At 35.7% G+C, this 14,389-nt stretch overlaps 1 protein-coding gene across 1 annotated transcript in view; it reads left to right on the plus strand.

The window, feature by feature from the left end:
- PCSK5 (proprotein convertase subtilisin/kexin type 5) overlaps positions 1–14,389 on the plus strand; it is a gene marked incomplete at its 5' end in the record, with an annotated part of 595,445 nt that overhangs the window by 114,675 nt on the left and 466,381 nt on the right. Inside the window, one exon of the mRNA XM_056806299.1 lies at positions 8,381–8,524. Coding sequence (XP_056662277.1) covers positions 8,381–8,524 — 144 coding nt within the window. The remainder of the gene's footprint in view (positions 1–8,380; positions 8,525–14,389) is intronic.

Below are 14,389 nucleotides of genomic sequence, written 5' to 3' on the forward strand. Positions count from 1 at the left end.
AGTACCCACAAATAATAAATGACAGAACTAGGATACTGGACATCAAATCCAAAATTTTGTTCTACTTTCCATTAGGGTCGGGATTCCGAGTTAGTGTTCAGTGACAATTTGAATGCATTTGAAGAGGAAAAAGAATTTCAGTTTGTTAATTAGTCCTTCTAGAATCATCTAAGCAGTCCATCTTACCATAAAAATTCTGACTGGTGTTTATTGCAATGTTCAAATGAAAAAGAATCTCATTTTTATACTCAACAGTTAATATATTCATCTATTCAAATACATTTATTTAATACCAACTATGTGCAAAGCTCCTGAACTCTGTCTGGGAGAGGGAGAAAGAAAAATAAGACAGAGTCCCTTAATGAGCTTATACTACAGTATGAATATTTACTAAGTGCTTTCTTTGTAAACTATCTTGTGAATTAGGCAATGCCAGTAAGTAATATTGTCCATATTTTCCAGATAATAAGACTGACTTTTAGAGGGTAAAAGACTTGCCCATATTTTTTTTTCTTTCTCGTGCTATCGTAAGGAACTTCAGACATGAACACATGTTTGCACACTCATGGACAAACATAAGAACTGCAAATCAGAACTTATTCTTAGAGAGTCTTCATAGTGTATTGAATCAAGGACTCAATTTAGAGTTGGGAAAATCTGGATGTGAACCCTCCTCAGGTACTTCCTTACTATGTGACCCTAGGCAAGTCACTTGACCTTTCTAAAACTCAGTTTTTGTCTGCAAAATAGGAATAATAACTGAAGCACTTACAAGATTGTCATGAAGCTTGAATACATGTATAGTTTTTTTTGTTCAAATCATATAAATTACATCATAATTGTGCTCATGATGACGATGATGAAGGAAGAATGAGATCATTTATGGAAAAAAGTTACTTTTGGTTCCAGTATTTAGAAAAGGCTTCATGGAGGAGGAAGTATGCTATCTGGGCCTTGAAAGATGAGTAGAATAAAAGAAAAAAGAGGGAAAAAAGGAAAGTGTTTTTACTTGTAATGGTAAAATCAGAGTAATCATAAGCACTGGTGAAATGAAGAACTGGAATTTACGTCTCCTTGACTCACATGTTTTCCAGAGATGACTTTTTTTTTTCAGATGGTTATAATTACAATTTCAGACATCATCTGTTCCCAGTGTAGTTATCCAGTTTGTGGATTATCCATTTCCTTTCATTCTCCTCCTTCCCCTTGTCCTGCTTTTGGCCAAGTCTCCACTTCTGAGCATCTCTACCACAGATGGGCAGAGGAAATGAAAGGAAATTAAAAATGAAACTCCAATCACTCACATTTCCTTCTTGGTCATTTTAGTAACTCTGGTAAAGGATTTGGTCAGAAGAGAGGTTGGAATTCTTGGTCAAAACAAGGTTTTACATTGCCTAGATATTACCAGTTTTTATACTATAAAATAAAGGGGTTGAACTTGTTGGATCCCATCTTCTTTTGTAGCTTTAAATTTATGATCCTTGTTGGTAACAACCTTCCCCCCCTTAGACCTCACAAGGTAGACCTCATTAATGTATTTTTTCATTCAGTATCCTTTGGAAGAAATAGTTATTAAATACTTACTTTGAGCAAAACATTATACTATAATAAATAAGAATAGCTGGCATAGTTATTGTTCCTTAATGTTTGTTAAGTGCTTTCCATGTGTGATTTCAATGGATCCTAACCTCAGACCTATGATGTAGGCAATGATATCATCCAGGTTCTAAAGAGGAGACCCCTGAAACAGAGAGGTTTGGAGACTTGCCTAGGGTCATACAGCTAGTAAGTATATGAATCAGGATTTGAACTAGAGTCTTCCTGCCTCCAAGTTGAGCATTGTGCACCATTGTGCATGTATTGTAGACTACAGATACAAATATTTATGTGAAATGATTCTCATTATAAGGATCTTAAACATGAATCAATAATTTCATTCTCAAATATCAAGATGTGAGAGAGGCCAGTAATGGGAGGAGGAAAATTAAGTGAAAAGGAAAATCTTTTCCACTTATTGGTATTTCTTCCTTAAAAAACAAAAACAAAACAAAACAAAGCAAAAAAAACCTCTTACGTTCTGTATTTAGAATCAATACTAAATATTGGTTCCAAGTCAGAAGAGCAGAAAGGACTGGAGTAAAGGGACTTGCCTAGGACCATACAACTAGGAAGTGTCTAAGCCCTTATAAGAACCTAGGATAGGACCTCCCATCTCCAAACCTGGGACTCTTATCTGCTGAATCACTGAGCTGCCCCTATTTGTTTCTTATGCTCTCCTAGACCTTAAACTCCATGAATTCAAGGATTATGTTTTCTATAATCTAATACAATTCTCTGTATACAACAGAAACTTCACAAATATATGGTAGGATTTAAAGCTGGAAGAAACCCTAGATATTATGTAATCCCATTTCCTAATTTTAGAGGCCCAGAGAGGTATGATTATTTGTCTAACGTGGCATAGATTAAAAGCAGTTTACCAAAGATTCTAACCTAGAACATTTGATTTCAGATCCAATGTACTTTTTATTTGCAAAGAAATTTAATTCAGATAAGCTATGAGAATGCAAAAGAGGCTGAAATAATCACTTGAGAAATCTTGCTACTCACCTTCAAAGATGGGTTTTTAATAGACAAATCTAGTCCACTACCATTTATGTGCCAGGCACAGTGCTTAATTATGGGGGTACCAAGAGAGCCAATGGACCCCTGTTCTCAAGGAGTTCATCACCTAATGGGAGAGAAAATATATAAACAGTTCTGTACAAACAAGATAAACATAGAATAAGCTGGAGATAATCAACAGAGGAACAGAGGGAAGGCACTGACATTAAGGGGGACTGGAAAAGGCTTTTTCTTGAAGGTAAGACCTAAAGGCAGCCAGGGAAGCCAGGAAGCAGAAATGAGAAAGGAAAGAATTCCAGCCAGTAAAAAGGCCTGTTTTCTGGAGATGGATTGTCATGTGCAAGAAACAGCAAATGCGGAATCCAGGGATGCTGTATCACAGAATACAGAGGGGTGAGTTAGATGCAAGAAGATTGCAAAGGCAGGATGGGGGTAGGGGGTAGGGGGTAGAGTTTCAGACGCCAAGCAAAGTATTTTATATTTGATACTGAAAGAGCCAGAGACTTGTTGGTGTTTCCTGAAAGTGGGGGACCATGGGGGTGACACAGTCAGATCTGCATTTTAGTAAGGCTCCTTTAGCCAGTGGAGGGTAGATTAGGGTAAGGACAGTCTTGTGGCAGCCATACCAACCGGCAGACTATATTCAGATAATCAAAGCTAGAGATCATGATGGAGGCTATTCTAGATAAAGGGAATAATAAGAGCAAAGGCTTGGATGCAAGACTAAAGAAGGAATGTTCATCTGAGGAATGTCATTCCTGGGTGAGATCAATGGCTATCGTACTTAAAAACTATTAAAAATCCCAACCAGTAAGAAATGACAGACAGGTTAATTTTAGAAAAATGTGGAAAGACTTACATGAAATTCTGAAGAGTGAAATAAGCAGAACCAAGAGAACATTACAGACAGCAAGAGAAATATTCTTTGAAGAATGATTTCTATATGTGAGAAAGAACTGATAAATAGAAAAGAATAAGACAGTTTTATATATACATACTTTTTGTCAAAGGATCTTTCTCTAATGGGGGAGGGAAAGGTAGGGGAGATTTAATTGAATATCTTAATATTTTAAATGTTGGAAATGAACAAATAAATAATTTGAAAAGGTTAAATACTGTTTTACATGTAATTGAGGAAAAAATAGAATATTGTTAACAAACAAATAAACAAAAGCCCCCAACCCTAATTTACTTCCCTCATGGCTTCCTGAAACTGTACATGTATATTATATATATATATATATATATATATATATATATATATATATACTTTAATCAATCTTATCAATGTAAGTATACATTCCAATGGTGCATATGGCAGGATGCCTTCCCATCCTGAGTGACTGTTGTCAACAGCTACTCAATCTCTTGATGTTAGATAGAGAATGCAGGTCTTTCAAGGATGATCCTTCATTTTCACTATGTGTCCACCTTTCTTCTATTTTATATAATATATTTCTCCAATCATGTCCATAGAACTACTTCCATTCCAACTCAACAGCAAAGATACACAGAAACACAGGAACTGGGAAGAGAATTTCTGAATGTGTTCTCAAGTAGGAAGCAGGTCTTTCCATTATTCATTCTTGGAAATGGGCTTACTAAGTATCCAGGTGCTCCTAGACCTGGATATTCCCCTTTTAATAAATTTATATAAATGTATTCCTTTACTAATGTATTATGTACATGAGAAGACATTAAAAATTTTAAAAGAATGAGATAAATATGAAATCAGCAATAATTCCCCATATATAAACCAGACTCTTCTCATCCTGCTTTTTAGTTTGGGGCTCAGCTCATTGACATTGTTTCTAATTTCTATTCTACATTTACTGAACTAGCTTTGGGGATTGTCTATGAAAATGTTTAACATAGTCTAGGCCACTTACCTCCAAATTCTCTTGATAACATAATTGAATCACCACTTATATATGTTAATTTTATGTAAATTATAAAACATAATCCTTTAATAATATATTACATATATTATAAAATAGACAAAATAGACATTAAGAAGTAGGAAATAACCAATCTCTTAAATTTTTAAAAAATTTGTTTAATGGTACCCCAAAAGTAATGCTCATGAGTATTAATGTTTTTAGTGAGAACAATATAATTTACCATTTTTTTTTCACTGGTTATGTCTTTGGGCCTTGGGCAAAATTGTACCTAATTATTGTTTGTTAATCCTGAGAGTCATCTTGGCATACTGGATAGAGAGACTTGGCCTTAGAATCAAGAAGAATTTGATTCAAGTTCTGGCTCTGCAAAATCTTGGCTGTGTAACCCTGGGCAAATTACTTTATCTAGTAGAGAACTCTATGTAGTTCTCTGAGAGTATAAGGGGAAGAAAAGTTACTATCCATCAATGGGAGAGAAAGCTTCCTCCCTCAAGGAAATCACAGGATTAACTGCTATTTAACAATTTATTTCATTTGATCAATAAAGGAATATTTCTTTTTTGAGAGACTATTAAAATTCAAAGATAGATACAATACAGCAATTAAATAATAGCTTCTGACAAGTTAATGAATATCAAAGCTTTCAAAGGGGAATCGTGTTTCTCTGTGTGTAGAGATTAACTATATATATATATATATATAGTTAATCTCTACACACAGAGAAACACGATATATATATATATATATATAATTGAAAAAAAATACAAGCAAGAGTAAACTGTCTCTGATAGCTGTGACATAGTGGCCAGAATGCTGGACTTGGAGTCAGGGAAACCCGAGTTTTAATTCAGCATTAGATACTTAGGAGCTATGTGAGCCTGTAAAAATCACATACCCTCTGTTTGCCTTAGTTTTCTCAGTTTTTAAAAGCAATAAAAATAGCACCTGCTTCCCAGGGTTGTTGTATCAAATAAGAAATTATTTATAAAACTCTGTCATATAAATGCCAAAGAATAATAATGATAATAAATTCCAGCAGAAAGTTTTTAGTATAAATTTATTCTTCCTCCTTTGCGTGGATTCCTTTAATGAATGGTATCATGTCTTCATTTTCTATTCATGTTTAGATTTCTCAGATATGGTCAATTTAATTTTGTGCAGAATACACGTAACCCAGAGTTTATACTATTTGCTTCCATTTCTTCATCTGTAAAATAAACCTGAGCCTGAGAAGGAAATGGCAAACCACTCCAGTATCTTTGCCAAGAATATCCCAAATGGGGTCATGAAGAGTTAGACATGACTAAAATGACAGAACAACAATAGAGTTAAAGAAGTATTTATGTATATATGTAGGTGTACATGTATGTTTTCACACTTGTGTACATGTAAACCTAATACTACATGGAAACTTTTTAGGTACCCTGTATATACATGTATATATGTACATACATGATATATACATAATACCTTTATGTGTATTTGTGTGTATACACACATGCCTGGAAAGGTAAGTGAAGGGCTTTAAATTTGTCAGAGTTTATTTTGCTACTTTTTGAAAAATAATTTCTTATCTTTTTGTTTTTATAAGACCTACATTTCCCAAAATGCCCCTCCTCTCTCTTTTTAGAGAGTTATCTCTTGAAACAAAAGAATGAAGGAAAAGCCTTGAAAAACAATTCAGCAAAACCAAGCAACACACTGAAAAAGCCTGCCATGACATGGACTATTCCACATTCATAGTCCCCTACCTCAGAAAAGAAGTTGAGGGTTGGTGGGGAACTATGTCTTCTCTTACTTTTGGGAGGGAAGCTAGTTCATTATTATTATAAAACTGTGAAACTAGGCGATTATGGACTTTTAAAAAATGTTTCTGATCATTACTATGATATGAAATGATCAGATAACTTATAAAATGTGTCTTGTTGCTTCTGGACACACACTAAACCCAACTCTTGTACTTGTCTCTCCAAGGAGATCCTATTAAACATCACTTCCATTTAGCTGCCTCTTTTTTTGGGGGGGGGGCAATATCTGATTTCTTTGAGAGTTAGAATTTCAAGATCAATTTGTTGCATTCAGTTAATTAACAGTCCCTGGTTAATTAGCCTCCCTATTCTTATCTTGCAAGCATAGAAAGTAGTCCTCCTCTTCAACCAAGACTTCCTAAAGAGTTCACAGCATGGTAGGGTCCCCAGAACCTATACTCACTTATCATAGCTTTCAAGAACACAACCATCACTTCTTCCTCATGCATCACATCAGAGTATGAGTTTGTAGGAAAAAAGTTTTATGTACAATATTTAAGAAAAAATACTTGTTAGAGGAACCATCAAGAAAAATCACAGAGGATCTCACTGGGTTTCATCATACACACAGAAACACATAAACACAGAAAGTGGGTGTGCAGGGGTGATATGGTGGAGATAGAAAGGAAAGAAGTTCCTAGAGTGTGGTTTGATTTGCATACATTTTGCTTGCAAAAATATTGAACTATTATAAAAATGAGTGAAAGAATGAATTGCAAAAACTTGAGTGTGATTATCATTGCTATGGTTATCATCTTATATCTTACAGCATCTTTCTTTCCTCCTAGTTTTTCTCTCTTTCATCCTGCCTGCTCCCCCTCTAAAAACGCCTAACCTTTGCTGCTCTTCTATCTTAGAACTAATACTAAGACAGAAAGTAAGTGTTTAATAAAATAAATCAAGAAACCAGCAAATGTGAAATGGATGGACTTTGAGATCACAGTTGTTTAGCAGCAAAAAACAGTCCATATCTGTTTATCTTAGAAGTCTATAGTAAATCAATGTGGTTGCATAGCTTCCAAAATTCAGTGTTTACAGATCACCCTTTGCCTCCCTTAGATTCCCTTCATCTTCGTCACATTACCCTTCTGCCTTCTGCCTTTCTCTCTATAATCTTATCCCTGGAATGAATCTATCTCTGCTTCTGTACCTACAAATCAGGGGGCTGCAGCTTCCTGTAATTGACTGAACACGTTTTATAGGGCTTTTTGTTCTCCGGGCTATATGTTTTTTAACAGTAGCATATCTCCTGCTGATACTGACTGAGACCTGCCAAAAGCTCTTTTTATTATAGATAGAAATGATTCTGAACTAGTTGCCAGGCACCCAGCTCAGAAATTATTAAAGTTCTATTTGTCATGTGGTTTGAGTTCAGAGTGTCATTATGCTACAGGTGCCTATCTATTCATTCTTCATTTAGCTAGTAGGTGCTGGTGCGAAATATCAGATCTACTCATGCTTCCTTTGCTCAAAGATTTATTGTTGTTCAGTCATTTTCAGTTATGTTCAACTCTTCATGACCCCATTTGGAGTTTTCTTGGTAAAGACAGTGGAGTGGTTTGCTATTTCCTTCTCCAGCTCATTTTACAGATGAGGAAACTGAGGCTAACAGCATTCAGTGACTTGCCCAGGGTCACACAGATAGTGTTTCAGCCCAGATTTGAACTCAGAGGCGTGCGTCTTACTAACTCAAAACCCAGCACTCTATCCATTGAGCCAATTTTGCCCAGATATACAGTCTGTTATTCTTCTGCCAAAGGTTTAGGTTGCTGATACTTTTTCTTTCTAATGTCCTGTGTCATGAAAAGAAATCCCTGAAGAAATCATTTCCCAGAAGCAATCTCCCTTTCATTTGGGTTTTGTTTCCCCTTTCTCACCTCTTTAACCCCAGGAAGATGCTGATCTATATATCTTTACCAGTCAGTCCCATCAGCTGTTGTTAATTTGACACATTATGCTAAGAAGTAGGCTAATTCCTTTTTCTTCTGACTCTTCAGTAATCTCCACAGACCAATTCTTTTTTCTCTTTCTCTTTTTTCCCTTTAGCACTGCAGTGATAACACTCACCCCTGTCAGTCAGATATGAATATTGAAGGGGCTTGGAAGAGAGGTTACACTGGAAGAGATGTTGTGGTCACTATCTTGGATGACGGCATTGAAAGGACTCATCCAGATCTGGTGAAGAACTACGTGAGTGTTTCTGTGCCTTTCTCGTAAATCCATCTGGAATTATGGGTTCTAATTGTTGGGAAGTGGAAAGCTACTCAAAAGTGCATGAGCCAGATGTCCCAGTGGGTTTTTTACCTTTCCTTTTCTTGGAAAAATCATTTTCATGTGCTAAAGGACACATCACCTGATGGAACAGGTACAAGGAGACCAGGGAGTGTGGGGAGCTTGTCTGTTGCCTTATTTTTATTTGTTTCCCTTGGCTCAACATTGGCTACTATATTTCCACCATCACCATCACTACTCACTAGGGAGAAAGCTTGGAGTAATGATTGAGTTCCAGTATTGGGATCAGGAAGACATGGAGTTAATCAGTGATCAATTCATTGAATTATCACTTGTAGACACAATCATTTAAGAGAATCTTTTGTATCGTGCACTGTGCTATAAGTATTTGGAATACAAAAAAAAAATCTTCTTTTCAAAGAACTAGCCTTCTATTGGGAGAGAAACTATGTAAATATATTTATATCTATTATAATAATACATATATATCCATGCACATATCCTGTCTTAGACATTAATTGCTTGAAAAAGCATTTAATCTCCCTGAGCCTATATATTTCTTCATAAAATGGACATAATAATATTACGTACTCCATAGATTTTTGTGAAGATCAAATAATATATTTCAAAAGCTCTTCATGCTTCATAAGTGCTATATAAATCCTATCAATAATAATCATCACTGTTCAACATCTAATGATATTAATAGGTTCACTCTGATGAATTATTAATTATTAGAGCAAAAAAACATTTTTACAACTTTAGTATGCCTAATAATTATACTTAAATATAATTATGTATGTGTATATATTTATACACTATATCTATATTTTCATCTTATTTATCTCTCTATATCCATAGACTATCTTGAATGTGGAGTGGGACTCACCTACCAAAGACATAATCTACAACTTTCAAGAGATGATTGGGGAGGTAGCCTAGATAGATAGATAGATAGATAGATAGATAGATAGATAGATAGATGAAAGAAAGAAAGAAAGAAAGAAAGAAAAGAAAGAAAGAAAGAAAGAAAGAGAGAGAGAGAGAGAGAGAGAGAGAAAGAAAGAAAGAAAGAAAGAAAGAAAGAAAGAAAGAAAGAAAGAAAGAAGAAAGAAAGAAAGAAAGAAAGAAAGAAAGAAAGAAAGAAAGAAAGAAAGAAAGAAAGAAAGAAAGAAAGAAAGAAAGAAAGAAAGAAAGAAAGAAAGAAAGAAAGAAAGAAAGAAAGAAAGAAGGAAGGCAGGAAGGCAGGAAGGCAGGAAGGCAGGAAGGCAGGCAGGCAGGCAGGAAGGCAGGCAGGAAGGCAGGCAGGAAGGCAGGAAGGAAGGAAGGAAGGAAGGAAGGAAGGAAGGAAGGAAGGAAGGAAGGAAGGAAGGAAGGAAGGAAGGAAGGAAGGAAGGAAGGAAGGAAGGAAAGAAGGAAGGAAGGAAGGCGGGCAGGAAGGCAGGAAGGAAGGAAGGAAGGCAGGAAGGCAGGAAGGCAGGCAGGAAGGAAGGCAGGAAGGCAGGAAGGCAGGAAGGAAGGCAGGCAGGAAGGCAGGAAGGAAGGAAGGAAGGCAGGAAGGCAGGAAGGCAGGAAGGCAGGAAGGCAGGAAGGCAGGAAGGAAGGAAGGAAGGAAGGAAGGAAGGAAGGAAGGAAGGAAGGAAGGAAGGAAGGAAGGAAGGAAGGAAGGAAGGAAGGAAGGAAAAAGGAAGAAGGGAAGAGAAAGAAAGGAAGGAAGGAAGGAAGAACAGAAAGAAGGAAGGAGAGAAGGAAGGAAGAAAGGAGAGAAGGAAGGAAGGAAGAGAAAGATAGTCTAGATATTATATACATAATAGCCCATGTATATTTCATATATACAGTATATACAATCTATGTGAGCTATAATATGTAACATAATAACAAAATATAACTTAAAAATATACATTATAGCCCAGACATTTATTACATAGCATAGCCCAAATGTTAAAATGCATATATGTACACATGTATCCTCTTGCTTTATATAATAGATAATATTAAATATACTATTAGAGTATATGTAATATATAATATATAATACAGTATCTGAGCTATTTCCACAATTCAACTTTCAAACGTTGTAGATTGGCTTCTACTCAGACTCAAGATGCAATGTGGGTCTGTAATCCTAAAACTATAGCTAATTAGTCTTTCTTCATCAATGCCTTTAATAGTTAGAAAGTAAAGAAAATTAACTTGAAACACATACATTTGCTGATATGACTGCAAAAACAATAGTACCAAAAATTCCTGTAACCCTGGGGCAAACTCTTCCACAAATACACTCAGTGGGAAAAGGAGGCACACACATAGAATATACTGGTACAGAAGCACACATGGCTGAAGCAATTCTGATATTATAATGTCTTCCTGACCTTTCCCTTCTTACTGTGTTCTCACACAGTTCTCCCTTAGACACAGCATCTTCTGTGCAGGTTGCTTGGTGGGGCTCCCTGGACCTGCTCCCTAATGGGTAGAATACCTTTTTGGGGGTGAATAGTTTCACTTCTATATAACATTGTTGATGGGGTATTGAGAAAGAAAGCCTTTAACCCCTTGACCTCTTAGGGAGAGAAGCTAGGAGAAAGGCAAAAAGCAATTTCCTCTTAAAAATTGGCTTATTCCTCCACAGCTGGCTCTCTTCTTTGCTGCCAAGAGTCACACTCCTCAGCGATATTGTAACTCCACTATCTGCTTAGAGACTGTCTAGGGTTTTTTTTTAAGGGATGTGATCAGGTTTTGGAGCTAGTGGTCAGCCTTGTTAGCTTCCATGTAATTTCATGAAGTTTGAAAACTTTGTTTATAACAAGGTAATAAAATTATGCTCTAATTCCATCAAACTTGACTATTTTCTTTATGCATCACCTAAAAACCTAATACAGAGGGATTCTGTTGTTATTGCTGTTTCTACCTCCTTATATTCTGCAGTATTACTCACTGACCTGAAGGGATGAATGGGGATTAGCTGATCAAGAGTTTCCTCATCAGCTTCCACTATCGATATACACACGTTTACATATACACATATAGGAATATATGTGAATTTATCCAGAGTTGTGATTTCAACAGTGTAGGGAGATTCCCTCAATGACCATAGTATAATATTAATGCTTTAAAAATAGAAATTTGAAGTATCTTCTCCTAATCTTACTGACCTAGGACAGATGTATCTTCATTACTTTGTTGTGTATTTCTGAAAATACAAAATATACCAGCACCCTAACCAGTTCTTCTCTCCATCACTACCTTTATCATACACTTTCCTTTTTTAACTTTCTGTTTTCTATCCATTTACTGCCCTGTTTCCAATCCTATGATTTGAGTACCTGTTTTAATTCCTATTACAGCTGAGGAATGACCCATTTAAGCAACTAAAATGGAACATCATGTACAGTTTCTCAAATACAATAATTTCTCTGAGTATGCATAGCTAGGTTTATCTAGTTGTTTTTATTTAACAACTCAAGCAAACTTTTCAGATTATGTCTGTGGTTTTAAATTACCTAATACAATCCAGCCTGGAAACCTGACCATTCAAAGGCTTTGTCTCAACATTATCAGAACAGGGATTCAGTTAGATCTGTTCTGCTAAATAAGCAGTTCACTTAAAAAACAGAAATCAATTTAAATGGTTATTTGATGTCATATGGATAAAAATAAAACTTGGTTGCTTGATTGTCTTTTAAATTTAGAACCACGTAAAATGATATCCATTTATACAGCTTAAGTGAATTCAAAGTAATATAAAGCTTTGTTTTCTTTTTTCATATTGCTTTATACATGTGTATTCTTAATTAAAAGATCATCTTTATTCCCTGTTTGCATGCAGAGTACTTCAATCTGTGTCATCACATGTTTCGCATGTGCCCAAGTGGGCAAATCCTCAACTACACCATCACTACCCTACATTGCATATTAGCCTTCAGCATTCTACTCTATAATGGAAGGAACTTTTCAACTCTCATGTTGAAAGAGAAAAGTGATTATTGAAGAAGGATTCTTTTTATTTTGCTTTTCCATTCTTAACTGAAAATACTTCTATGAAGTCAAAGGAATGGAAAAAGCTGTTTTCTATATAAATATGTAATATGTAATATATATTTAAACTAATTAGCCATGATAACTTTCTAGCTCTTTCCTTGAGATCAGGATTACTTCCAGCTTTGGGTTAATGTTTCTGCTATTTTTTCTGTATATAGATGTAAATATAAACTGTGATTCCATTGGTAATAGAGTTCAGAATATCAGATGTTCTCAGAGTTAGAAGGAATATTAGAAGCCATTTAGTTTAAACTGTACCTGAATATGTCACTTCTATAATATGCTTGACAAATGACCCTCTAGCCTTGTTCAAAGCCTTCAGAGAAGAGGGGACCTCACTAGCTCCTGAAGTCATCCATTTTGCTTTTGAGCTGTTTTCTCTATGTTTTTTCTCTCTTGGGATGTTTTCCCTTATGTTGTTACTGTTGTTCAGTTGTTTTAATTCATGTCTGACTCTGTGATTCCATTTGAGGTTTTTTCTTGGCAAAGGTACTAGAGTGGTTTGTCATTTCCTTCTCCAGTACATTTTACAGATAAGGAAATGGCCAAAGAAGGTTAAGTGACTTACCCAGGAACACACAATCAGTATCTGAGGCCATATGAGTCTTTTTGACTCTAGGTCTAGCATATATACTATGCCACCAGCTGCCATATTTTCCTTTATGCTAAGGCATTCTCCGTCTTTCTATAATTTAATCCCATTGTTCTTAGTTGTATCCTTGCGATCTGATCTCTCATCCTTTTCTTTAAACCAGAGAGAATAATAATGACTTGTCTCCAAGGAGTATAGTAAAATTAATCAGTTGATTTCCTTGAGGAAGAAAGGAACAGAAAACCATCTAGTTCAAGCCTCTACAGATATATTTCTAGATGACTTCCATCTTTTTTTTTAACCCTTACCTTCCATCTTGGAATCAATATTGATTCCAAGATAGAAGAGTGGTAAGGGCTAGGCAATGCGGGTTAAGTGACTTGCCCAGAGTCACACAGCTAGGAAGTGTCTGAGGCCAGATTTGAACCCAGGACCTCCCACCTCTGGGTCTGACTCTCAATCAACTGAGCTACCTAGCTGCCCCCTGACTTCCATCTTTTTAAATGACAGGTCATCTAGTACAACCCCCTTGTATTATGGATGAAGAAACTGAAATCCAAGAAACTCAAGGCTACCCCCCGCCCCGAATCTGGATAACTTCAAAAAAGTCCATTTCAGCCAGGCATGTAATTAACAAAAAAGTCAGGACTTGAAATCTTTTGCCCCAGCAGTGTTGTTGTTTTTTTTTTATTTCAATCCCCATCTTGTTGCCTTAATTGGATAAGATCATATATTATTAATTCATAGATCTAGATCTTTAAGGAACCTTTGATGCCATCTAGAACAACCATATCATTTTATAGATGAAAAAATGGAGGTCCAAAGAGAAGGAAGTGACTTTTCCAAACTCTGATGGCTCCAAGTTCATCAGTCAATACATTATCCCACTTTGACCCCCAAATGACTTTATCCTAATCCTATTAATCTGGTTAGTATATTTAATTTTTCCCTCTTTTTTGTGAAAGGAAACTTCAGAGCAATGCAAATCAATGTTAACTGTAATCATTGGAAGTGATGATTTTGAACACTGAAGACATAGAAAGGAAAGACTTGCCATGTGAAGAGGACACTTATTTCCACATTAATTAGATTAAGTCACACAGCCTAGATAAGAGTGTATGGTTGGGCTAGAGTTTATTTTCAGCCTGAGGAACCTTATGTGATGGTAAAAACAATGTTTACATGAGCAACTA

The sequence above is a fragment of the Monodelphis domestica genome, chromosome 7 (assembly GCF_027887165.1).
Source record: "Monodelphis domestica isolate mMonDom1 chromosome 7, mMonDom1.pri, whole genome shotgun sequence".
Lineage (NCBI taxonomy): Eukaryota > Metazoa > Chordata > Mammalia > Didelphimorphia > Didelphidae > Monodelphis > Monodelphis domestica.